This window comes from Penicillium waksmanii (genome assembly GCF_028829765.1).
Source record: "Penicillium waksmanii strain IBT 27052 chromosome Unknown utg000009l:1.0-4314994.0:1.0-4318279.0, whole genome shotgun sequence".
Taxonomy (NCBI): domain Eukaryota; kingdom Fungi; phylum Ascomycota; class Eurotiomycetes; order Eurotiales; family Aspergillaceae; genus Penicillium; species Penicillium waksmanii.
Window position 1 is genome coordinate 2,829,339 of NW_026643255.1, and position 25,178 is coordinate 2,854,516.

At 49.9% G+C, this 25,178-nt stretch overlaps 8 protein-coding genes across 8 annotated transcripts; 2 read left to right on the forward strand and 6 right to left on the reverse strand.

Moving 5' to 3' along the window:
• Positions 1–1,132: 1,132 nt before the first annotated feature.
• Positions 1,133–2,874, reverse strand: N7481_011402 (putative C2H2 transcription factor (Con7); the record flags this gene model as incomplete). The annotated part of the gene is made up of 3 exons (XM_057270621.1): positions 1,133–1,479; positions 1,804–1,984; positions 2,209–2,874. The coding sequence occupies 3 exons, from the start codon at positions 2,872–2,874 to the stop codon at positions 1,133–1,135; spliced, it is 1,194 nt and encodes a 397-aa protein (XP_057117795.1).
• A 3,363-nt stretch (positions 2,875–6,237) lies between these two features.
• On the reverse strand, positions 6,238–6,489 carry N7481_011403 (uncharacterized protein; the record flags this gene model as incomplete). The annotated part of the gene is made up of 1 exon (XM_057270622.1): positions 6,238–6,489. One exon carries the CDS (start codon positions 6,487–6,489, stop codon positions 6,238–6,240), a length of 252 nt encoding a protein of 83 aa, XP_057117796.1.
• A 757-nt stretch (positions 6,490–7,246) lies between these two features.
• N7481_011404 (uncharacterized protein) lies at positions 7,247–7,593 on the forward strand (the record flags this gene model as incomplete). The annotated part of the gene is made up of 2 exons (XM_057270623.1): positions 7,247–7,456; positions 7,486–7,593. 2 exons carry the CDS (start codon positions 7,247–7,249, stop codon positions 7,591–7,593), a joined length of 318 nt encoding a protein of 105 aa, XP_057117797.1.
• Positions 7,594–9,831: 2,238 nt separating this feature from the next.
• N7481_011405 (uncharacterized protein) lies at positions 9,832–11,737 on the forward strand (the record flags this gene model as incomplete). The annotated part of the gene is made up of 6 exons (XM_057270624.1): positions 9,832–9,947; positions 10,010–10,130; positions 10,218–10,357; positions 10,626–10,964; positions 11,061–11,107; positions 11,484–11,737. 6 exons carry the CDS (start codon positions 9,832–9,834, stop codon positions 11,735–11,737), a joined length of 1,017 nt encoding a protein of 338 aa, XP_057117798.1.
• N7481_011406 (DEAD-box ATP-dependent RNA helicase DBP2) lies at positions 11,602–14,233 on the reverse strand (the record flags this gene model as incomplete). Its single annotated transcript, XM_057270625.1, has 6 exons — positions 11,602–11,819; positions 11,886–12,014; positions 12,567–12,674; positions 12,739–13,707; positions 13,774–13,958; positions 14,187–14,233. 6 exons carry the CDS (start codon positions 14,231–14,233, stop codon positions 11,602–11,604), a joined length of 1,656 nt encoding a protein of 551 aa, XP_057117799.1.
• A 424-nt stretch (positions 14,234–14,657) lies between these two features.
• Positions 14,658–16,766, reverse strand: N7481_011407 (uncharacterized protein; the record flags this gene model as incomplete). The annotated part of the gene is made up of 9 exons (XM_057270626.1): positions 14,658–14,785; positions 14,842–15,057; positions 15,154–15,262; positions 15,313–15,378; positions 15,444–15,594; positions 15,657–16,201; positions 16,256–16,338; positions 16,400–16,581; positions 16,714–16,766. The coding sequence occupies 9 exons, from the start codon at positions 16,764–16,766 to the stop codon at positions 14,658–14,660; spliced, it is 1,533 nt and encodes a 510-aa protein (XP_057117800.1).
• Positions 16,767–17,138: 372 nt separating this feature from the next.
• On the reverse strand, positions 17,139–18,560 carry N7481_011408 (PP2C family serine/threonine-protein phosphatase; the record flags this gene model as incomplete). Its single annotated transcript, XM_057270627.1, has 1 exon — positions 17,139–18,560. The coding sequence occupies one exon, from the start codon at positions 18,558–18,560 to the stop codon at positions 17,139–17,141; it is 1,422 nt and encodes a 473-aa protein (XP_057117801.1).
• Positions 18,561–19,341: 781 nt separating this feature from the next.
• N7481_011409 (DNA-directed DNA polymerase alpha catalytic subunit POL1) lies at positions 19,342–23,971 on the reverse strand (the record flags this gene model as incomplete). The annotated part of the gene is made up of 6 exons (XM_057270628.1): positions 19,342–19,756; positions 19,818–20,323; positions 20,384–21,124; positions 21,185–21,742; positions 21,794–23,509; positions 23,585–23,971. The coding sequence occupies 6 exons, from the start codon at positions 23,969–23,971 to the stop codon at positions 19,342–19,344; spliced, it is 4,323 nt and encodes a 1,440-aa protein (XP_057117802.1).
• Positions 23,972–25,178: the final 1,207 nt, after the last annotated feature.

A 25,178-nucleotide genomic window follows, 5' to 3' on the forward strand; every position in this document is an offset into this window, starting at 1 on the left:
GAGCTAATGGAAGATGATGGAGTAGATAAAACACTGGAGTCTTTTCTTTACTGGGAATCGAATTGAGGAGTATCAAAAGCAATCATGAATACAGTCCAACAGACTATACACAAGGTCATAGGGGTACAAGAATTGCGTTCCAGACCTAGACAGCCCAGACCAGCACAATATACGAAACACGGAACAGAAGATCTTGAAGAGAGGAGGATAGAGCAGGAAGAAGCAAGGGATAACCTGCCAGTAGCAAACTTCCATACGGAGACATAGAAACATAGGACAGGACATAGGCAAACAAACTGAACAGAATTAACAACGAAAGCCCGCCCAGAACAATATGGGAAATAACGAAGAGAGAAACTGCCCCCCATTTTGGGAGAGAAAAACAGATGCCCACGCAGTCGAAAAGATATGGGACGAGGAGAGAAGAAAGAAAAGAAATATAATCAACAGGACCGGTACAAATACTGATGCATAAATGTAAGTCCGCCACCTAACCGATTTCCTGCAGTCACAACCAACACCCTGGAGGCAAACGGGCAAGCAAGCCAGAAGTGAAACAGACACAGACAAAAACAACCCTCCCCGCTTTCACAAGAGCTGGATGCACGTAAACTCTCTAATAGACGGGAAAAAAAAGAGAAGTTTTTTTTCGCAGGTAAAACAAAGCCAGAAAGACACTCTCTTTGACTGGTTAAATTAAAGCCGCAAGAGGTTTGGTATCATCGAGGAAAGAAGACTTGGAGAGGAAAGGAAAGGAGAGATGGGGGGGTTCAGAGGGGTTCCGAGACGACATGAGTCAGGCAATGGGATATCGTGATTAGAAGACCAAAAAAAGGGTGACAAGACAGGAGATAAGAAAAGGAGATGCAGATTCCTGTTCCACAGCGTAGGAGTAAGGCGAATTATGTAATTATTGCGGGTAACCGGTCGATTGAGTCTCTGGAGTGCCATGGCGAGTGGGCCAAATTATCAGCCAACCAGTCCTGGGATGGGAGTGGGCGCGTGTGAACGGTATGGACCGAAGCAGTAGGGGAGGGTACAAAAATCCAAAAGTTCCATGAATGAGAAGGATCGTAGGTCCTGGCAGAGAAACAAATGGCGCGGCATGCTTTGGTGTTCGTATGTTTTTTTTTTACTCACGTTGCTGGTAGACGGGTCCGGTCTGGTATGGAGAGTGAGGGTAGTTGGGGTTGGGAGGGTATCCCATTTGTCCGTTGCTCTGGTAAACCATCCCACCACTCGGAGCACCATACTGGCTAGGGACTTGGCTGTCCGCGGGTTGGTATCCGATGGGGGGAAGTTGAGGGCGGACACCACCACCATAGGCCGGAGGTTGTCCCTGGGAGGGGTCGGGGCCGGGGCCATCGACTTGGCTAGCTTGTGCCTGAGCGGCCACACGCTCACGGTCCTCGGCAGCCTTGCGCGAAGCTTCTTCTTCCTTCTTGCGAGCCTTCCATTCCTTGCGAATCTCCTTAAATTCTAAAAAGGCAAAAGTCAGTATGGGGCAGGGGAGATAGAAATCAGACCGAAAAACAAAAAGATGTTCTGAAAAAAATCAACCGAGACAGGCAGCAAGGGCGTGGTGAGCAGATCATGGAGTGGTAGAAAGGGATGGAGGCCAGCTTAACCAAGCTTAACCTTCCACGCCGTCGTCCACGCTACTGCGGCCCCGCGAGATCTAGTGTAACTCGCTAGCGTGCAGGTACCGGCGCTAACCCAATCCAGCGATTTGCGACAACTTCGAGGATCTTGCGACCAATTGTGCCGCGGGAAAGAAAATAAGAACAGCAGTTCAAGACTCACCTTCAGGAGTGCGCTTCGCACCGTGCGATTGCATTGTCACATGGGCGTTCAAGTGGTTCAGAGTACCGTATGCCTTCTCACACCCGTTCCACCCACACTTGTACATGCGCTCAATCTCCTCGTATCGACGACGGGGGCGCTTATGCTGTTGTGCGCCGGGAATTGGTACGAAGGAGTAGACCTAGTTAATTAAGAAAGGAATTGTCAGCAAAGCAGGTCCAAGAAAAAGAAAAGCCAGGCAGATCTCAATCGGAACACAATAGACACAGAGAGAAATGCTGTTTTTGACGATCCCTAGGAGGACGACCCGATACGCATCTGACCGGGTCGAGTCCAGAAGCGCCCAAGACAACGATAATTACAACAGAAGCCTTCGGAGATACGCTGGGATCATCAAAAACATACCTGACCAGGGCGAGGCCCTGCGGTCGTAGCAGGAGAGGCGGAACCAACCGTTGTAGCGGGAGAAGCATAAGGTCCCGGCATATGATGCCCCTGACCGTAATGCGGTGGCCAGTCACGGGCGTACATCTGGTGTGGAGGGGGCGGGTGGCCCTGGTATTGAGCCATCTCGTGTCCTCCCTGGGGTTGGTAAGGGGAGTACGGAGGAGGGTAGGTCGGGCTGTTTGCCGGGAGCGAGGGATCTAGAGGAACGGCGTCGTCAGACTTCAGGTTCGGGGAAATGCGCGGGGCCGCAGGCATGGACATGGACGAGAACGGACTTGTTGCTTGAGCCATACCGGGCGCACCACCAGGTTGGGAGTTCGGAGCGTAAGACTGAGCGGGGCGCGGAAGGTAGTCTTGGTAAGCGGGCGAGCGAGTTGGAGGTGGATTGAGGCCGTAATCCGGCTGGGGGGTGTTGGAAGATGAAATATTGGCGGGTCGAACCTCGGGCTGCGGCGTGTACTGGGGAGTGGAGCGCACTTCAGGTTGAGGAGTGTGAGTGTAGTGAGCAGTGGCAGCAGCCGAAGTTTGGTCTGCGGGAGGTTGTTCAGAAGGTGTGTCGACAGGTTGTGCTGGTGGGTGGTGCGAACCTGACTGTGCGTACTCGGAGGTGGGCCGGTTGTCCATATAAAACGGTGGGGAGAGAGGAGTTTGGTCGCGCGCGCGCCGAACAAATTCCTAGAGGATTGGCGCGTTCAAGGCTAAAACGCGTCGACTTAGTTATAGGTTGAAAGTGGGAGGTGAAGGTGAGGGTGAAGATGGTAGATGTGGTAGATGGAAAGGGTAGGTGAATATGGGGGGAAGGAGGAGCGGGAAGAGGAAGTCGGGGAAATGTGACAAGTTGGGGGCACGTTGCAAGCAAGGGACTAACGACTCTAGACTCTCGCCACGTTGGATTGGAAGGAGGGGAGGTGGCACATACAAGTTCAGAGAGGTCGAAAGTTGTAAAAGGCTGAAGGTAGTAGAGGTAGAGGGGAGAAATGCAGATCCCAGTCGTGTGGAGATAAAGCAGGACTTGAAGGGATCGACGCGTAGTGTAGCCAGGCGCGTTCAACGAAGCCCGATGCTTAAATCTTAGTTCGGTTTTTTTGTATTTTTTCCCCTGGTGATTTTAGGAAGAGAGAGATGCCTTGCAGGGCGGTCAGCACGAGGCACCGGGGGTATCAAAGGATGACTCGAAGGGAAAGAAAATCGGATTGAAGAGAGAGGGGAAACAAGGAACTTTGGACCTAAAAGGCCGTTCGGCAGCACTTGAGGACGTCCTCGTGGGATCCGAGGATGCGGTGGACCCCGGTGGAGTTGGCGTAATTTTGGTACGGAGTACATTACACGATAAAACGAGGATCGAGATTGCTTTATCAGTAGTAATATAATACATTGTAGCATAGCGCTGCACATTTCATCATGATCATTCAAGTGATAATTTCAATTATCATTCCAGGGTTACAGCAGAGTATTCTATCCAAATCCTATTTAGTACTCCGAGTCTGTATCTGTATCGCCTGGAGGATCATGAATAATGTATGAATATAAATCCAGAATAATCATAATCTTAATCATAGTCATAATCATAATTATAATTAATTATAAATAAATGAATCTTATTCTCTCTCCGTACGGGCCCATTCCCTTTTCCACACAATCCTCCGACTGGGTTGGCCCCCTTTCCCCTCACACCGGCTAAGTGTTCCATTTTCCGTGTGATGAGATTTTTTTTTTCTCTTTTTTCCTGCGGATCCCAGGGGGGGAAGGAGAGGAGGGGGACAGGAAAAAAAGTGGCGAAAATAATTACAGTATTTCTGTAAATCATTCATGTGGTAAAATATTATTTGTTCAATCTCTTTTTGTAATCTCTCCCATCGGTCTTTTCTGAAGTAAGAACAAAGTAGATGTACACTTCCTTAGTGATCTCTTAGTGATCTTAGTGATATTGGATTTAGCCTCCCATCAGACTAGTCTACCCGCAATTCGGGCGCGTCTCACGACGGTGAACCTAGCGTCTACGCTCCGTGGGTACTAACCAAGATCGCTGTGACGGGCGATGGACGATGCGGGAGGTCAGGGGGGGGGGTCAGGGTAAAATGGAAACAGAGGAGGGGGAGAACCGGCGCTAACACCGATTGGAGTCAAACCAAGAGGCTGCTAGGAATGGCGTGCCCGAGGAACCTCAACCGGGGGGTGGTGTAAAGAGTGGGAAAGGGTGGAAACGAAGCCCAAAGTAGGATAGTAGGCAGCGGGCCCGGTGCAACTAAGGGAGAATAGGGGATAGCGCAAGCCGGGGGAAACACAAGCGACCTTCGGGAGGACCAGGGCTAGCGTGGACGGTGGAGTCTGGTAGGTTTGAGTATTTTGGTTCTGTCCCTAAAGTAGTTTAGTTGGGTGGGGTTACTTTTAGGGCCAAAGCGAGAGAGAGAAAGAGAGAAAGAGACAGAGCCGAGGCGGTTGAAGCCGGCTTCCTGATGGGTTACATTTACATTGTACGGACTGATACACAGAATATAGGTACTTGCACTTACACTTGCATGTATACTCTAGAAGGTGTATAGCTATGGCTATAATGATAATTATAGTATAGATATGTACTGTCTGATCGTTCTTGAACGCCATACGCCGAACCCTGGCACTCACAAACTCCTGTCTCGCATTGATGAAAATGGCTCCGTACCATACAATAATACCCAGGAACGCGCCGGTGGAGCCAAACAAATCCCTACCCACCGTGATCGGAGGCTATCTGAGCTCATGACACCTCTAGGTTTGCATCGCTCGGATCAAGGCACTACCATTGGGAAATTAGGACATACACACGTACACACTGTATAGCCTTATTGACCTGGGTAGGGCTTAACGCCGGAGAATTCCGCAATGGCCATGGCCATGGCCATTGCCAAGGCCAAGTAAAATCCATACAACCTCTCCCTCCCTCTTTCCCTATGCATGAATGCAAAAAGAAAAAGAAAAAAAAAAATAATGAAAGAAAAAGCAAGGAATAGGGGGGACCCCACCTAGGCGATTCGCCCGTACGAGTATGTATGTACGAGTACATGTACTCATTCAAGTTCGCGCTGATACTTTCTGATAGAGGCGTGCTACCATGGTTCCCGGATTCCCCCTCTCTCTTTACCTAAGGACATTCAACTTTGGCGCCTATCATACGACTGCCAGTAATTATAGTATCTGGACTCCATCGTAAGCATCGCAAAGGGGAAAAGGGGGAAAGAGCTGGGAAATCGTTGCACTCCATTGGTCATCGCCCTGACCACCCCGACCATGCCCCGTTCTCTACCTTAGGGTCCCCCCCCCCCCATCTCTTTCGCTGTCCCGTTTGGACTCTCCAGGTTCTCATAACCATTCGCAAGGGTCATTCCATACTCCGTACCGTACGAGAGAGAGTCCGCGTCTCTTCCCCTTCCCGGCCCAACAATCGCCCATCGGCGGAGCATCGGCGGCTCTCCGGGACTTTTGACTTTTTTCGCCATTCACAGCACAGGGCAGCCTCGTGAAAATAAACGAAAAGTGGATCCGGTCATGACCAAGACCCAGCACACCTTCGATGGCCCTGTTTACCCTCAGATAGGAAGAAAACGGGGTGCAGAATAATGCAAGGCTCCCACCGCGGAAAAAGGCAAAAAAAAATAATCAAAAATCAAAATCAAAAGGGCCAGTTGCTCTGTTTCGCCCGTTCCTGTTCTGATTGGTCCTTAACACATACTGGAGAAAGTTACCCACCAAGCCGTGCAGGGCGGACTTGGTTCATCCACTATGTACTCCGTACCGGTGAAGAAAACGAAAGCACCAGAACGACGCAGAAACAGCCGCCCCCAAATGATCCAGCAAAAAAAGGGGGGAGGGGAGAACGGGGATCGGAATCATTTCGACCGATTGCCTCATGCATGACGATAAATCCGCATTTCCCATATTTGCCATGAATTGAATACATCGTATCGTAAATGCCTCAGACCAACCCGCTTTTATTTTAAATTCCCTTGCTCAGTCGTGGTCGGCAATCTGGCAAGAGTACCTCAAATCTCCGCTCTCGCGGCCGCGCCCAGTGGGCCAGTCCGCGGAGAGCGCCGTGCCAGCGTGATTGAGGGCCCATACGGGATATCCGGACGCTGTTCCGGGATGATCGATATCAAATTCATAAGGCGCCCCGGTCATTGGACGCCGCAGCCGCATCGTCTCCAGCGCGCGGGTTACGTCCAGCGTGGCCTCACTTTGAGTCCCAGTTTTCATTTTCATGTTCTGCGTGTCTGTATGTGTACAAGTATCTTTGGACGGAGCACGGGAAACAGCACACTGGCCGAACTTGTGCTCCGTACCGAGTACGACTGTCGGTACGAGTACTCATCTCGTATGTATGGAGAAGGAAGGGCGGAGGACTCTGGACCGGTTTGTTTCTACTCCATCTGTCAACTTATGTATGCGGCTGTTGACGCAAAGAGTTTGGCATTCAGTATGAAGAGCGGAGTACGGAGTACATACGATGTACCTCACTCTTTGTTCTTAGGGGGGTTCCCCATGTAATTTGCTTTTCCCCCTATGTACGAATTCTGTGTGTACTTCCATATTATGTACATACCGCCTGTAGGTCAATAACCCCCCCTGCATCTTAACGGTCACCGTTAGTAGTAGATGCGCTTTCCGCGGCTGTGGCTTCGTCCGATGCATAGAACAGAGTTTCATTAGTGAGTAGTGCTTGCAATCCCACTCATGAATCTACGACTAGTGCTCTTTTCTCCGTACATAAAATATCAGTGGCGAACAGGAACGGATGGATCAAATTGCGCCACGGCTATACTCCGGAGGAAATGGCCAGAGTCCGCGATCCGCTGTACCAGCTGCACTGGACACAAGCTGGGGCAAGCTAACGAGAGCACGTTCGCGTTCCCCAGAATGCCGCTGCTCTGCTCTGCCCTGGGCTGGGATGGGCTAACACTAGCGTATGTAGCTCCGTTTACTGTACTCCGTACAAGCTGCCCACGCACTTGCACCAACGATGATCCCCGGCCAGGAGAGCTGTCAAGTCAAGCTCGGGTACCTTGCCCACACACACCTCTTGCCGAAGGAGATTCCCACGCCCCGTGCTCAGGGTAAGGTGCGAACCCACTTGGTGCACTTGGAACACCTGCTTCTTTTCCCACTCCACCCGCACTCGCACTGGCCAAGTGTGGGTGGAGCGGGAAAATGGGATGCTACGCCGTACACGGTAAGTCTTACCCGCCCATCCTTCGGCAGATCGAATTAGGCCTCAGAGGAATGGTCGACCGTGCGCTGCCTGCATCCCAGATGCTGATCAAGTTCAATCTTCCGGGCCATTTACCTATTTGGCCTGTTCAGACCTAAATCTGGATCCCTAGCGACGCGGCGATGGAACCGATCTGGTTTATCCTCGGATTCGGCTAAGTTGAAGACGAAGAGCCGGGAATGGGGTGAAATGCTAGTAGACGTACTGTACTCCGTAACTATGAGCATATGCCACCCGTTGGAGTACGGAGTCAAGGAATGGGAAATAAGAATTAGGGGGGGGGAAGCCCGGAGTGGGGATGGGCAAGATTGGACTCCCTGTTAACGCAATTTGCACATGCTGACCAAATCAAGGTCAGGAAGAGGACGACCACTAGATCAGTCTAGTCAAGGATGCGAATTCCGAGACAGGGGGGTTAGCAGAGTCAAGTGCTTTTTTTTTCGTGCTGGGTACAAGTTATGTACGGAGTATACCAGGTACTTTGTTGACAGGGATCCTGATAAACAATAAATCAAGATTAATATTTAATATCTGAACGAATACGGCGGGATTAACTTGATTGAAAGGGCACAACAAACCAAGTCGCAACCCTGGTCGAACACTAAGCCTGGAAAAGTCAATGTCTACCGTCCAGAGCACGCGGTTGGTGGAGTCTCACTTAGCTGGATTTCCATCTGAATGTTTAATGTCCGCGTTCCCACTGTGGCTGCGAACTGGCAAACGCAATTGGACTCATCCTCGAGGGAATAAATTACCCAGCCAGCTCTAGCGACGGGGGGAAGAGGTTACATTTTCCATGCATATTCTTCGTCCGCTCCGCGCAGCTGGCAAGAGGCAGCCCACGCGCGGCCAGTAGGTGCATTGCATGACAGGGGCCGTGTCCAGTTAGCGCATCCTGGACGCGGGGTTCCGGCTGGACGGCTTGCCAAAGTCGACATTTCCGGGATTAGGATACGTAGGCCACGTTTTTTCCTTGTTCTTGGTATCCAGGATTTGTGTAGATAGCAAGGTTGGGATATACAGCACTGGTACCCCCTATGTTGTGTCATAGAAAGGTCGCCAAGGAATCTTTCTCTCTTGATGGCTGGAAAACCGGGCTGCACCTCGCTCTCTTAGGAACCATCGCCTGTACCGAGCTGCAGATCCAGAGAAGCTTTGGGGCCGATGCATGCATGTCTTTCCCCTCGGCAATCAACTCGTGGTGCTTCACTGGTTGGAAATAACTGGTCCCAATTTTGAGATGGCATTGCTGCAGCTCATCTGGAATTGGCATTTGTTCAAGGTGGTAGTCTTCCAAGGTTGCGGCCCGATCGTCGAATATATGCGCTGGCAGAGAAAGTGTTTTATTTTCGTCTTTGCCTTTATGCCACGTCTTCCGCAAGCGACTACATATTGGAGAGATAAATGTACATGTACATGCATACCATCGCGTCGACCGGTATGTACTCGGTAAGATTACGATCCCAACTAAACAATTGCCCAGGCTAAGCTAGCTGTGTCGGGTCTGGGCTGACAGATAAACGAGCAACCGGATCAACTCTTTATGGAGAAGCTGATTTGGCACCTCCATGATCAACATCTGAGGCTGCTTCTGGGTTAGTAAGAGTACATAGACCATCTGTCGTGGAACCAGAGTAAAGATACCACTAGCATCCGCACAGCCTCTCTGTGGACCATTTTAAGCATAAGCTTTGGCAGTTGGGGGTACAATCTAGAACCAGTCGTACTAGATTGAGCCACTAGACTAGATTTGGTTCGTTATAGGCTCTAGTGATAGGAATTGTCGATGTACACCTTCCATTCTCATCGTTGGCGGCGAGACTAGGCACGCTGGGGATCAAAGCTATATGTCACGAACTATAGTCCCAACCGCCACACTACAAGCAATGAGCATCCACATCAATTGATTCTGAACCATAACTAGTCCGCAGGCGTACTTTAGTCCGATGTTTCAGCCTTATAGGGAAATCGGAGATTTTGCATCGCATCTTCTCGACGTCTCTATGTCGATCACGACCATGAGGCCCCAGGTTTCGCATGTTGAGAAGAGGTATAATATAGAATTCCGTCAACTATATATAAACTAGCCTTTAGAATGTCGCAACCAATTCTTAGTTTGGCGGAAAAATATAATCCGTCTCTAGTCAAAATTTCCCCGGATCTGATCGCTTGCGGGGTACTGGATATATTTCCCATATGGATACCAGTGGCAGTGACATCCATGAATATAAATCATCCCGGAGAAAAATTTGATCTGAACAATATCCAACTACTTAGGAAGGAGCTGCCAACCTGAAAACAATATCCCTCAATTCAAATCTTACCGAGCCGAAGAAATGCAGTTACCACTCGTCTTATCTTGGTTGTTGCTTCTCACCTCTGTCCGAGCCGTAGATGCATCACCAACTGGGAAATCAACAGACAAATTCCAATGGTCATCCAAAAAAGGGCTGTAAGTGAAATAAATGTGAATGAAATTCATATTTCTGGATGGAAATCTGACACCTACTTTAGGATTGCATTTGGAGATTCATATACCTACGTCCAAGGAACTCACGGGCACCAAAACTACAGCTTCATTGGGGATGCTTTCGATTTTGCCTTCGACGAGCATACTCTATTCTCCAATAAGATAGTACAAAATCAAGTAATGCCTTCCCCTTACAATGAATCCTTCTCCTATCTTCCAATTTGACTAATATACATACTTATATCTAATTAGACAGCAACAGCCGAAGGAGGCCCAAATTGGGTAGAATATCTCACAGACTGCGGCGTCAAACCAGGCCTAACCTCACCACGAACCTGCCAAAAGCAACTCTGGGATTTTGCATTCGCAGGCTCTGACATTTCCACCCAACAGTTCGTACCCAGTCCCACCAGTCCTTCATTTTCGAACCCAAGCTCTCGGGAAGTACTAGCACATACTAGTTAGTACTACTCTAGTCCGGTAGCAATACTAACAGCATAAATCACCACCAGCACCCCCCTCCACCACAACTTCACCGTCTCCCTCGTAAACCAAACCCACCAATTCAAACAATACGCCCACACCCCCCCTAAGCAAATTCCTCCAACAAAAGGACTCCCTAATAGCAATCTGGATCGGCATAAATGACATAAGCGACAGTTCCAAATACACCGTCGACTTTCCCACCTTCTACAAGTCCCTCACAAGCACCCTCTTCACCTCCGTAACCGACCTATACAATCTGGGCTACAGATCATTCCTCTTCATGAACCTTCCCCCCCTGGACCGGACACCGGGGAACCAAGTCTCTAGCTCGCCGCACCCGAATGCAACACAGGTGGGATGGTATAATGCCGCGCTATCCGAACAAGCACGTCTATTCGCGCGTGAAAGAACCGACGCTGAGGTGAGGGTCTTTGATGCTCATGCTCACCTGAGTGGGATTTTGGATCATCCTGCTCGGTATGGAATTGTTAATACGACGAGCTTTTGCGCTGGGTATGATCAGCCTGATATCGGGGAGAATTATTTGAGTTATGGGTGCCCTACGCCGTTGGATACGTATTTCTGGTTTAATTCTGGACATATGACTAGTCATGTGCATCGTATTCTGGCAGAGCAGCTACAGGAATGGTTACGGGGTTAGTTAGTGCGCCCCAGGAGAGATGTATGGCTGATAGGGTTGACCAGTTGACTGTCTGTAAACTGGAAACGCACTGGTATCTACTTGCTGAAGCTAGGCTTTACCGATGGAGAAATAGTTCAATGATCAACTTTTCAATTATGAACATACACACTTGACTGGCTTGTTGATCAGGTGAAGCGACATTGCGCTGAAATCCAGAACATAGAATAACTTTTGCGAATAATCAACATGTATGATTTGGCCACGTGAACCCAAACTCTAGGATTTGCGGAACAGGTGGGAACAAAGACCCGGGGAGTGAGGAACTCATCGCCAGATACTCATGTAACCGATTAAAAAAAACCATGTAAGACTGTCTATGACATCGAAAGTAACGCCGTCCGTACCGAATTACGCGAGAACCGAAGTGAAGCAAAAAGAAAAGAAAAGGGGGTCTACCGGTAACACAGAGCAGGGCGAGCTTGAGGAATTGCTCGGAGGAGGGCGCGTTTACCAACGACGGTTACCACCAAGACCGCTGGTATTGGAGCCGGTCACACCGCCACCACCACCACGGCCCCAGCCACCACGGCCACGGCCACGGCCACCACCCCAGCGGCCACCACCGCCGCCACCACCGCTGTAGCGGACCATCTCAGCAAGGCGAGGATCGATCTGTTGCTTGGCCTCAGAAAGAATGGTGACCAAGTCACGAGCCTGCTTGGAGTCTGTAGGAAAATGATGTTAGATATATCGCATGGACCAAGGAATAATCAAAGGGAAAGGAAACATACTGTCAGTGGTGAAGAACGTGATGGCGGTACCCTTAGCACCGGCACGACCAGTACGACCGATACGGTGAACGTAGTCCTCGGAGTTGTTGGGGTAGTCATAGTTCAACACGTGAGTAATATCGCGAACATCTTGAATACGGTTTCGTTAGCAAACAGATCATTAGTTGGGTAATAATAAGGTGATGGCCATAGAGGGCCCCTTCTCAGTCGTGCAAGACTGGATACATCACTGCTCTCTTCAGGGGCATTTTCCAAAAGAAGAAATCCAAAAGAAGAAACCCTGGGGAAAAGGAAGCGAGTCCATGTGGTGACGGTAATCGTGGTCCTAGAGTAACCTTGGAAATAAATGCAGCTTGAACAGATCAGAAACAACGGTTGAGATACGAAAACTCCAACTCTCTTACGAGTTGCTGCCACAAAGGAGTCGGAGAAATCCTGTCAGGAACTGCTGTCTGCTACGCTGCACTGTGAGTCCAAGGTCCTCCTGGTATGGTAACCATTTGAGATGACCTGAAAGTCCGCCTGGACGAGTCGTGTTTAAACCAACACACTTCGAGAGAGTTGAGCACCGTGCCATTTGCGTCGTACAAGATCACACGGGTGAGTTTTTTCAAGGGCTCCTCAAGGAGGGATATGGGGGAGTTTGAGGGAGGGGGGGAAGGGGTGATAATTTGTTCATACCGATACCACGGGAAGCCACATCGGTGGCCACCATGATGGGGCTCTTGCCCTGCTTGAACTCGTTCAAGACCCAGTCACGCTCCTGTTGTTGCTTGTCACCGTGGATGGCTAGAGGGAAGAGAAGGTTAGCAAATGTCGTCAAGAAAAGTAGGAGTTGGGGTTTGGAACATACAAAGCGCGGGCCATCCATCTTGACGGAGGAAACGAGTGATCTCGTCGGCGATACGCTTGGTACCAGTGAAGATGAGAATCTTGTTAGAGCGGTCCTCCATGATCTTCTCCATGTGCTTGATCATGCGGTCACGCTTCTCAAAGTCGGACATAACCTCGACAATCTGGGTGATACGGTGGTTGGCGGAAAGATCCAGCGAACCGATGTTGACCTGGATGTAGTCGTTCAGGAAGTCAGAGGCGAGCTGACGGACCTCCTTGGGCCAGGTGGCGGACCACATGCAAGTTTGACGGTCAGGGCGAATCTGGCCAATGATCTTGCGAATTTGAGGCTCGAAACCCATGTCCAGCATGCGATCAGCCTCATCAAGAACCAGGTAGGTAACACGACGCAGGTTGGTACGGCCAGCCTCCAGCATGTCGATGAGACGACCGGGAGTGGCAATGCAAACCTCGACACCACGGGACAGATCACGGATCTGAGGACCCTTGGGGACACCACCGTAAACACAGGTGTTGCGAATGCGGGAGGACTTTCCGAACTTGGTGATCTCGGCCTGAATCTGGACAGCCAGCTCACGAGTGGGAGCCAGGACAAGGACGATGGGACCATCGCCAGGGGACAGCAGGGGCTGAGCGTTGATGTGAACAATAGCGGGAAGACAGTAGGTCAGAGTCTTTCCGGAACCTGTCTCAGCAATACCGACAACATCACGTCCAGAGAGGGACATGGGCCAACCCTGGGACTGGATGGAGGTGGGCTTATCGAAGCCCTGGGCCTTGACCTCGGACAAAACGTAGGAAGGGAAGCCAGCCTCATCGAAGGTCTCGACGGGGCGAGGCACACCAGTACCCTGAATAGCCATTTTGTGTGCGGCGCGGAACTCCTGCACCTGCTCTTCCGAGCGGTTGGTGACATCCTCGTGCTCCTTGTAGAAAGACTTCTCGAACTTGGGCATGGTGCTGAGGTCTAGACGATTGTTAGTATTCTTGCGGTCGGACAGGGAGAATATCCCATGGGGATTTCAGCACTTACCCCATTCTTGCTGCTTGAGACCCTGGCCGAGGTTTGACATGCGGTCACCACCAGCACCACCAAAGCCACCGCCGCCGCCGCCGTAGCCACCACCACCACCGCCGCCGTAACCACCGCGACCACCACCGCCGCCGGAGTAGCCGTTGGAGCCGCCGTTCTCATAACCACCACCGCCGTTGCGGGAGCTGGAGACACCGTTAGCAAAGGGTCACAGATCATGGTCGAAAGTGCGCGAGTGCATCGACCGGCAGACGTGGCCGGAGGTACCCGATCTCAAGCCAGGCGCCAGTTTGGGCTGGATGAGTCGAGAGATCACTCTCACAGCCAGGTACACCCAAGAAGAGGGATGCACACGCCATGTTGCGGACGAAAACGCGACAAAGGGGGTTGATCCCGGAGGATAAGAGACTTACCGGTAAGAATCGCCGCCGCGAGAATAACCACCACCGCCGTAAGACATGATGGAAACTGTGTTGTTGTTGTGAGGGGGTTGAAGTGAGGGAAATATAAAGGGAGATGAGAGGGGGAGGAGAGAAAAGAGAGAACAGGGAAGGTTGTTGACAAGGATGAGTTCGCTGAGAACTTGAGGAAGGAACAAGAAAAAAATGCCAGGGGAGGAAGGAGGCAAAAAAAAAAAGTTTCCATATCGGGTATAGTGCGCCACGTGACTCCGCCTGGCCGGGTTCCGCGGTTTCGTAACAAAGAAATTTTGTTAGAGTTTGATGGGTGGCGGTGGGTGGCAGTGGTACTCCACAGGTACGAGTAGTACACTTGACTGAACTGAATGTCAATTCTCAGATATTTGTTGACTATGCCTTGGTTCTAATGAATGATCTGTATCACAATGCCTTCTTTCAGCCTATTTCACACCCACACCACTTATATCACACCTTCTGGTCGCTTAACCCCATATCCCAGAAGCGGATCTCCAACTCCGTAGCCCGCATAAAGATCTCGATTAATTCCTCCATACGACTGGGCGATACCTTTTGCATATGTTTCTCCAGTAGTTCTACCGAAATTGAGAATTAGTTCAGCACCTGGCAAGGGAGCCCATGGTTGACTTACCGGATCCCAGACGAACTGCTTCCGTATAGTCCTCGGCGACATAGTTCTCAATCCATTTCCAAAATTGGTTCCCCTTTCGGAGAGTGCCTTCTTCAGAATGAAGTCGCCTGGCAATGGTACCATATCCGATCAAACAAGGTGCCAGCGCCATCTGTAGCGCGAGCCAATCCTCGGATTGTCCCACGTCAAGTATATACCGGCTGTATGCAGTGCACGCTACTCCGGGATGATCGAGTCAGATACTGGATGGAACGAGGAGGGATTTGAAACTTAAACCAAACGAAGGATGGGACAAAGAACGATAACACTGACCGATTGTTTCCGAGTGAGCCTCTATCTCTTCTTTAGATAGACCAAAAGATGCACAGTAGTCCAGATGCAGTGCCATTTCTCGCTGAATGTGTAGTACAATTTGGGCCGACTAAATTTGAGTCAGATATGAGGCAATAGGAAAACTAGATAAATACTTACTGCTGCTATCGAATCCATCGTCTTTGCCTTGTAAGAGGCAAGTGCGTTGCTTCGGGCGAATTGAACCTGGAAGTGTTTAATACTTTGTCTCGGGAGTGTCAGAGAAGTGGGAGTGGCGCGAAAGAACTCACCAGGTATAGATAATCTTGCACGAGATACTCCTTGAATCGATCCAGGGGAAGCGTACCCTGGCCCAGGCCCTCAACAAACTCATGATGGGTAAACTTCTGCCAGACTGTCTGAACATCCGGGCGATCTAGAACGTATTCAACGAATCGACCGCTGCATATTGTCCCGATTAGCGCATGCATATATATCAAGAACAAAGCGAGAGGATAACATACGGCGCAAAAGGCATCGTGTACATCGAGTGGAAATGGTTAATGGGCCCACTTCCCTTGCCAAGATCAGTACTCGTTTTAATACCTACTTCAACGAACCGAACAGCGTTGCGAACCGCTCGGATCGTGTCCTTCCCTTGGGCCAGGTTTGCCGCAATTGCCGATGCCAATGAGCAGCCAGTACCATGCGTGTTCTTAGAAACCAAGAATTCCGTCTCGAACAAAGTTGTGGTATCTTCATCAACGAGAATATCAACCACAATAGTTCCATCTTGTGGGGTTTGGGCCGTTTTGTGGTCCTTCGTGAGAGGGAGGTGGCCACCCTTCAGCAGTACAGCCTTGGGACCCAGCGAGCGTATCTGTTTAGCAAGTGAGATCATTCCAGCCAAGTCTGCAGGTTCCGGAGCTTCATCGCCGGCATCCTTGATAAGAAGCTGAGCCTCCGGAATATTGGGGGTCAGGATGGTCGTGAGAGGGAGAAGCTTTGTTCGAAGTTCTTTAACAGCCTTTTCCGGGAGCAACTGTGACCCGCTGGTGGAAATCATTACCTATTCGATTATAAGCACAAGAAAAGTAGATAAATCGGGCAGAGTGTCTGTTACCGGATCAAGGACAATTGGGGGAAGCTTGTGGGCTTGCAGTGTTTCTGCGATGACATCAATCGTCTCGGCGGACGATAGCATTCCTGCTCACGGTCAGCAAGAGGATTTGGGTAGGGTCACAACTGTTGGAAAAAAAGGACACACCCAGCTTCACTACATCAGTGCCTACATCCTCAAGGCCAGCATTGATTTGCTTTCGAACAAACTCAGCGGGGACAACAAAGATGTCCTGCACGCCGAGGGTGTTTTGTGCAGTGAGTCCGGTTGTAGCTGTGAGGGCATAAACACCATGAGCTGCCAAAACTCTCTGGTCAGCCTCAAGACCGCTGTTGACCGAATTAGCTTCAAACGTTCACATATTGAGCCGTTGATCCGGCAGTATCAATGCGATGCGTCAACGAGGGTAGCAGCACGCATGCCGTTTACCGACGGAGGGGTACGGAACAAGATTGACTTACGCGCCACCTGAGCTGTCAGACCCTGCGATCACAAGAACCCGCTTGACTGACATGATTCAAGCCAATTGAATTGCCAGGATACGACGGAGGGAAAGTTGGAAAAGCCGCCGCAACGAGGGTGGGGGAGGTGAAGTGCGATAACCGATAACACGATTTGCTTCTCTCCAGTTGGTTCCTCCATTTGATGGTGGGTCGGGGTGCAGCATAGAGCCACTTTGAGTGTCATCTTTGTTCAATCTGTTTGAATTCTCTTTTATTCTTGATCTTTGGATTTGAAAGTATCCACATGAGCTGCTTAAAAAATTAGCTAGTACCGCTATTAGCCTTGACCATTACTGTTTAGCACCGCACATCGCAACCACTAAAAGCCTGGAAGTATGAAACTTCAACATTAGATCGTTTGAAAATCTACCTATAGCACATTTCTATCTACTTTGAATATCTGGAACATTGAAAAAAGCCACTTGGACAGTGATGTCATCTCGAATGTGGCGGGAGAAGGGGGCTCCAAATGCTAGACGACCTGCGATCAACTCATGATGATTTCCTCCAAGGGAATTGCGTACAAGATGAACCGCAGCGTTCTCATCTTGCACAGTTGTTCTCTCCTCCATGAACTTCCAGTTCATCCCTTTCAAAAATTGCCCAAAGTCGAATGGTTCGTAGGTTGGTTCCAATTCCACTCTTTTCTCTGATGGCTCGAGCCACTTTCCCACCAAGTCGACCGCTTGTTGATTTGAAAGCATATCCCACAAGCCATCCGAAGCCATAATAAGGAATGAGGGCCTGCTCGGGTCGATCTTCGTCGATGTAATGACCGGTTCTGCGGTTAGATAGGGTGGTGTTCGCACATCGTATCTAGGCGTCAAGGGCGCGGGCCCGTTGAAGTTTTGTTTCATTTCTTTCTGAAATTCCAGAGACCATTTCCACCGGCTATCGCCGAACGCACGAGATACTGCCAATCCCAGTACGCGGCCGTTCTTGACCATCTCTTCTTCCCCAGGATGCTCTTTTTGCAACCTTTCAACCTCCTCCGTGTTATAGCCTGTTTGATCAATGGACAACGGAATTGCCTCCCATTTTCCATCCGGACCCTTTTGCCCTAGAACCGCCCTGGAATCACCGGTGCAGGCCACATGCAATTTGCTTGAGACGGGATCATAGAGAGACAAGAGAGCGCAAGAGCCGGCATAGGCAGGAGCCAGCAGCTTCACCTTTTCGTGCAGTGGGATTTTGCTTCGCGTCAATTCAGCAGCGTCGTCAATGATTGCTTTGTCGAGATCCATGAACCCTTTAGTGATAGCATCATGGATCGATTCTTCAGCCACGGAGTCGTTGCTTGGGAGAGACTTCATTTGACCAAGACTGTGCGCCAAGAAAGGCATCAGCTGCTTCTCCAATAGATCGGCTGTCTGCGACCCGGCATGTCCATCGAAAACAGCCCAAGTCATCCATTGACTGCCATCGTTCCGAGGGGATGGGAGTTTACCATGGAGAAATTTGTCCTCACAAGGGCTGTTGGAAGCTAATTGTGTACCATAGTATCGATCAACACCGGAAACATTATCGACTTTGTGAGAATATGCTCCTTCCGAGACAATTTGGGTGACTTCATCCTTAGATGGGCCAGGTGGAAGGTTCAATTGAGCTGTTGGGGAACCTTCGAAGCGTGGAACATCATCCCGCGTTGTTGTCAACCACCAAAGGCCCGGAGAACTGATAAACCCAAAAAGAGCGATATTCCTTCTGAAATTGGAAGATGGTACTTTTGTTGAATAGGGATGACTCGCATGTGCTCGTGGGATTCCGCGACTTAAACGCGCTCGAATTACGCGAGAGAGAAACATTGTTGCTCAAAGCAACGAAGAAGATGCGGATAGGAACCCAGGATGAAAGAGTTTCAGTGAGTTTGAGCTAAAGATGACAGGAGCATGGAATCCTCCCAATTTGACCTTCGGTAAGGACAATTGCAGCTCGCGCTGAACCTCGGAAGGGCACCTCCCTTGCGTTAAATATGCTTAGTCATCATACAAACAGCCCGGATGTTAAATCTGAGAGGAAGTTTGGACATGGCTGATTTGTTGACTTGGAAGGTTTAGAGAAGGGAAAAAAAGAAAGAAAAAGCAAATATAAGTTTGCATGAATGCTGCAAGGCCTGGAGATAGGATCGATCAGTGGGATCAGATGCCTGCCATTACCTTTCTTTACAGGGGTCCGACCTCCGCTAACCTTGCCCAGATTAGCGTATCGCCCTGGCTGGTTTGTGTTTATGTACAATCTGTCATCGTGAAAGACATCTTCCGTATAAATATCCAAGTCTCTCTGCGGGTACGAACTGGTAGTTACTAGTAAGTTTTTAACATTGACTCGGAGACATACCCAATTAGTTGCATCCAGGAATCAAGAAGTAAACCTTCAACATACTAACAACATCTTTCTCTTCTGAAGGTGTGAGGTGTTACTTCTCGAATGATAAAAAATCACATAGTAGTAAAAGAAGCAGCTCATAAATCCTGAAAACAAATGAAGATAGCATTAGGCAAATTGATGCCTCATAACCCCGGGCCATCCAAAGAGAAAAACCTATGTACAAAATCCCCCCCAAAAAGTCATACGCCACCAGGGCATTTATTGTAACATGAAGCGGAAAAGGCTGTCCATCTCAACCCACTGCCGACCGCACTTCTTCAAATAGCCATCAGCAACCGTCTTGATCGTGCCAAACCTTGTCCGGTTGAACTCGGCGAGAGCAGCGAGGCTATCCTTCTTTTCCCCAGTCTCCTTGCTGGCCGCAGTCTTCGCCTTCTCCACATCCCAGAGACCGGAGAAGTACAGGAGCTGGTTGTAGATTTGCTTCTCGTTGTACTCATAGGACATACGGCCCAGACAGCCCTCGGCACGACCTCGCGGACCGAGACATCGGTGTCCGTATACACTGATCTGTCGCGTGCGGTTGCCACAGGCGGAGTCGTCGCAAACCAGCCATCCCTCATAGTATGCTGCTGTTTGTTCACGAAGCTGGCTCTCCAATTGTGCGACAATGCTGAGGACAGAGAATGGTTTCTGGCATCCTTCGTTGGGACAGACGATTCCATTGGCGGTACACATTTGGGGGGGAGTCTACCAGTCCTTCGAAGGTGGAGTCTAGTGTGCAGTGTCGGCACTTGAGAGTGAAGCGTGCTGCATCGGCAAACCGGACGGAGTCGGGAATCTGGGACTCCAAGGGGAAGATCTCGGCATCTTGTTGCTTGTTGGCACTCGAGGTATTGATCTGGTACTTGCGGGTATCAAGTCCAAGGCATTCGGCGAGGCGGACAGCATCGGTACCGGGAATCGGTGCACACAAACGCTCAATGGGAGGGAATATTTGCTTCAGAAGGTAGAATTCGATATCAGGCTTGAGTTCCGAGTTTGGCCTCAGAACATCTTGAGGGCTGTAAGATCGCTTGGCTGGGGGTAAAGCCGCTGTCTCGGCGTCGCCGCTGGTGACAATGTAGGAGATAACGTCGTTTGGTCGAATGTTCTTACCCCGAGCAATGTCTCGGAGGGCAACCTGTGCTGGCGGCATACTCTCCTTGTTGGGATATTCTTGGGGTCGTTTAGAAAGTTTCTGTGAAATCGGAATGGTTAGCACTTAGATGTCACCAGCTGTCTTCTGTGTTCCACCTACCGTGTAAATAACGTATTTCTGAACAGGAACCGCGAACTCCTTCATCTTTTCAGCTAGTTCGCGCAGATATTCGTGAACCTTGTTGAGGACAACTTCCTGATCTTCACCAGACAAAATCTCATTGAGAAGTCGGGAAGAGACCTCCTTCGACAGCGCACAGTATTCACGTCTCTTCATATCCAGACCCTTGACCTCAAGCTTTTCGATGTACTTGCCATCTACCTCTGTAAGGTTGACAGCGGCATACTTCTTCTTCGCATGCAGCAACAGGCGGCGGAAAACATTATCAATGTCAATTTCTAGCAGTCGATAGCGTTCGTTGACTGATTTCTTGAATTCTTCTCCGACCTTCAGCGCGTCGCTGAGAGTGTCCATGTTGGTGTTAATCATGACGGAATCTGTGTCACCATAAATGACACGCAGCTGCTTACTCTCAGCCAGGTCTTTGGTGCTGCGAAGAATCTCACGACCCTTGAAGGTAGTGAGCATCGCCAGAGGGCGAGCGTAGAAACGACTTTGGGTGTATCCCAAACAACCGTACATTGAGTTCGCAGTAAGCTTGAAGGCAAGTTGCTTCGTATCCCACAGAGCCAATTGCTCGGGTGTCGCACGCTTGTCCTTCATCAGCTTCTTCACCTCGCGTCGACGACCGACCAAGGTTGAAATGAGACGTGGAAGAATGCCTTGATCTTGGTCTGAAGAGGGGACTTCAGGTACCTTCTCCTCATTCTCATTTTCAGCCTGTATTGCAGTCAGTAAATGTTCCGTGATCTCAACGGCTCTCAGAGAGTGGGTACTTACCGAGGATGTTCGGTCCACCGTTGTAAAGCAGATGTTGTACTCCTGAATGATACTTGGGTACAGACTGTTGAAATCCATAACCAGGATGAATCGATCATACAATCCCTTTTCGGGTTCAAAGACGAGACCTCCCTTATACTTGTCCTTCTTCTTCTTGTCACCGGCCTCTTCATCGTCGCCATCTTGCATTTTCTCTTCGGCTTTTTGCAGACGTGCAGAATACTTGTCGGGGCAAATGTACTTGTTGCGATGGAATTCATGAAGCAGAATGTACTCGTTACGCTCAGCGCGAGTACCGCTCAAAGTACGTGCCCATGAGTTACCAGCGATGTTCGTCAATACCTTGGTGAGAGGAAGCATTTGCAAGCGCAAAACCAGGGCGGCAACGAAGTAAGTATCTGTATCGGCGTGGTTGACAAAGTTCATGAGACCTTCTTTGGTCGATGCCCACGATTTCAAAGCTGCCTCAACATCGACCTCTTGGCGAACATTACCTTCGCCGAGATAGAGCTGGCACATTTCCGACAAGCTCCACGATTGACATTTCATCATAAGAGACTACTCGTTGGGTTAGTGATCTGATTATGAATATAATTGGACAGTCCTTACCTTGCCCATGTCGTTGCCAGTATCACACAGCAGTCTACCTGCGATAAGTTGTCGCTCAGCAAAGAAGCTGCCTCCCCTGTTGAAGTTCTTTGGCCAGTCGCCACGGCGGAGTCGACCAATGCGGTGCCAACCTGGAGTCTTCTTCTCTTTCATACGATTGAGAAGAATGCTGAGGTCGACATCTTGCAATTGGTGGCCCATAATGACATCTGGGTCCATCTTCTCGAACAATGCTAAGAATTTACTCAGCAAGAATTGCTCGCTCTTCTCGAGCATGAAAGTGCCTCGTTGCTTTTTCGTTTCGGCCTCGAAGTGCATTGGGTAGGAGTTTCCAGCTGGGCGCATAACGGTGAATGTCTTGCAAGGAAGCTTTTCAGGAGGTGTAGTATCCGTCAGAGAAACATTTTCGTAGACTCGAGCACTGGCCAAGAGGATCTCCTGCTTGTTTTCCTTCACGTTGAGTTGGGTACGGAAGGAAAGACTCATCAAAGTCAGGGGTGGCGTATCGAGGTTCTCGGAATCTGGAACTGGGCTGATGAGAGCCGGCTTGGATGCCTGGCACTCGAATTTGCACCAGGAAGCGTTGTTGACAGCGGAGAAGTCGGCTTCGTCGATTTTGAGCCAGCAAGGACCCATGATATTTTTCCATAGGACAAACTGCTCGAAAAGGGAAGTGTTTGTGCCAAAGACGTTCGAGAAAGTCTCGCCCTTGACATCCATTGGCAGGGCGGGTTTGTCGTATGGGTATAGTAGCTTGAGATATTCGCTCTCCTTAGGAACGCCTCGCATCTCAAATGCATACTTTCGGGTGCAAGGTTTGATCTTGTGCATACCAACACGCACACGCGTCATCATCTCATCGACCTCCTGATAAACGTCTTCCATACCAACTTCCTCCTCGGTTTCCCGTCCTTGTTTGTGACGGTGCTCGCGTGGCAGGAAGTACAGCTTGCGCAGGATGTTGTCGACCTTCACAAATGCACTGACATAAGATCCGTTCTGCTTGTTCTTCACCTTTCCGAACAAACAGAGACTGCCGTTGACCTCTGTGTAGTCGAGCCAGAACATTCGCAGACTTCCATCTTCTTCCACAACATCCTGGGCACGCAGCTTTCCGAAGGAACGCATCTCCGGTGCCGGGCTGCTAAGAACATTAAGCTTGTCTCTCACATCATTCCAAGAAGGATCCATGACTTCTGGAGCGGCCTTGGCTGGCGATGAGCTTGCAGGGGTCGGGAGAATCTCTTTCTTGAGCTTCGGCGGAGGCCGACTGCCGGTCATATTGATGTTGGCTGTCTTTGCGCCTGCGCTGACGGTCGCTTGTGCCACATCCATCATATCAATATCTTCATCATCAGATACCTCGTGCTTGATGATGGGAACAATCGTCTTACGCTCCACGGCCTTGCTGATGGGAGATGAGGGTAGGGGGTCGTTCATGTCCACATCATCATCGTCGGCCATGGGAAGCGGGCCATCCGAGTCGAGGTTGGACTGTTCCAACTTGACCGGCGAACTTGGCATATCATTTTCGTCTTTCGGGCGAGCCTTTTCGATGCGTCGCCTCTCGGACAAGGGCGGGGAGAGCACCCGAACTTTGCGTCGGGCATCGGACTTGATGAGATTTCGCGTAGGAACGTGTTTGCGAACGACGTTTGTATCGACTTCTCCGAGCAGGTCGGCCATGAAGGCATCATCTTCGGCGGTGGCAACGGGCTAGTCGTAGTCGGTCTTGTTAGAGGGGACACCTGCGAGGGAGGGTACAAGGAGCGGAGCAGAAATGGAACTCACCTTGGGCTTTGGTGCGCTTGCCGCAGAAGTTCCGCTGTTGAAGTATTTCGAGATTCCATTATTCAACTTTTCCTTCCGTTGTTTCTCCTCCTCACGCTTTCGCTTTGCGGCTTTGCTTTGTGCGGGTAATTCGTCGCTATCGTCACTGTCGTATTCTGCGGTGCCTTCGTTCCAAACTTCTCGCCCATCGTCTGCGTATCCGGCTCCATTGTCGTCTACAACGAAGTCATCCTCGTCAAGACGGTCGCGAATGATCTTCTTGTAGCCGTCGTCGTCGACCTCTTCGTAAATGTCGCCTTGTTCCTCGACTTCATAGGTATCGATGCGTTTTTTGCCGGAGGCACGGAGGGCCCTCAGCTCAGCCAATCTCTCACGAGCAGAAGGCATGGCTATTGGTGTTTTGGACGAATGCCCATAAACAGAATGGGTCTGGAAAGCAACAATGGTTGCGGGGGTGAGGAAATACAAGGGAGATCTTCGATCGCGCCTTCGACGAAGCGCGACGCGCAGCGCGGCGCGTTGAGTGGTTTAGTAATGAATTTCGGCCTTGGTGCCTTATCCACCAGCCCTAGTTAAACCACCAGTTTACTAGTAATGGAGGCCCTGACTTTGGAAGTCATATATTGACGCCAATCATTTATTTATTTTAATAAAGTGAAGCATAATCTTCATAGTGCGCATACATGTGCAATTGACTTGGCAGACTCATCTCACAAGGTAACCATGGTGATCTACACAACGGGGTTCTTTCTGAAATGAGCAGATTGAAATTGAAAAGATGAGTCTAATACAGTCCTATGCTAAAGTCGAGTTTGCAGTGGCAAGAGATAGCCTCACCTAGGTGCCGGACAGAAACGTTGAATTTTACGAAGTTAATAGAACAGGAGCAGGATATCAGTAGCCCAGATAAGAATGATGAGTAGTTGTTTGAATAGAACATGGTTGAATGGGGATTGTCGAGGTCTTAGGTCAAATATCCGAGGTATGGTATGGAATCGTATTGAAGGTTGTACATGTTAACATTTAGGGTTGCCGATCATTAGAGGGGTTCACTATGCGACCCGGAGGCTGTAAGATTGCCCGTTAGCTACTAGTACCTAGCAGGTAACAAGAAGAGAAGCACTCCAGGGCTCTTAGTATGTTGACCTGCTACATACTGGCGTCTTTACCTGTGTACTGAAAGCCAAGCTTCGTATGTCGTCCGGTGTTACCCAGTACTTGATACACTTTGGTCTGCCCCGGGACGACCAGTCGTCGACAGAGCAGCAAAAGATAACGTTTTAGACACGGAACCAAAAATTGAACAAGACAAAAACCCGGTGTTATTTGAGCAGATTTTCCTGGCCTATGCTAGGTATGTTTTCCAGCCGTGAGAAACAGCGCCAGTAAAAAAAAGAACATAGGATCTCCATCCTCTCCACACCCAGTCAGCAACCGGTACCGGGATCAAGGACCGCTTTCCGAACTGAATGTCGATCCTACTCCATGAGACAGCCAAGCTTTCAAATCAAACAAAGCTCCTCATGGCACAACCGTAATCCTCCCTAGAAACCCAATCCACCAACAAGACAAATGGAGACAGACAAGTCGTAAG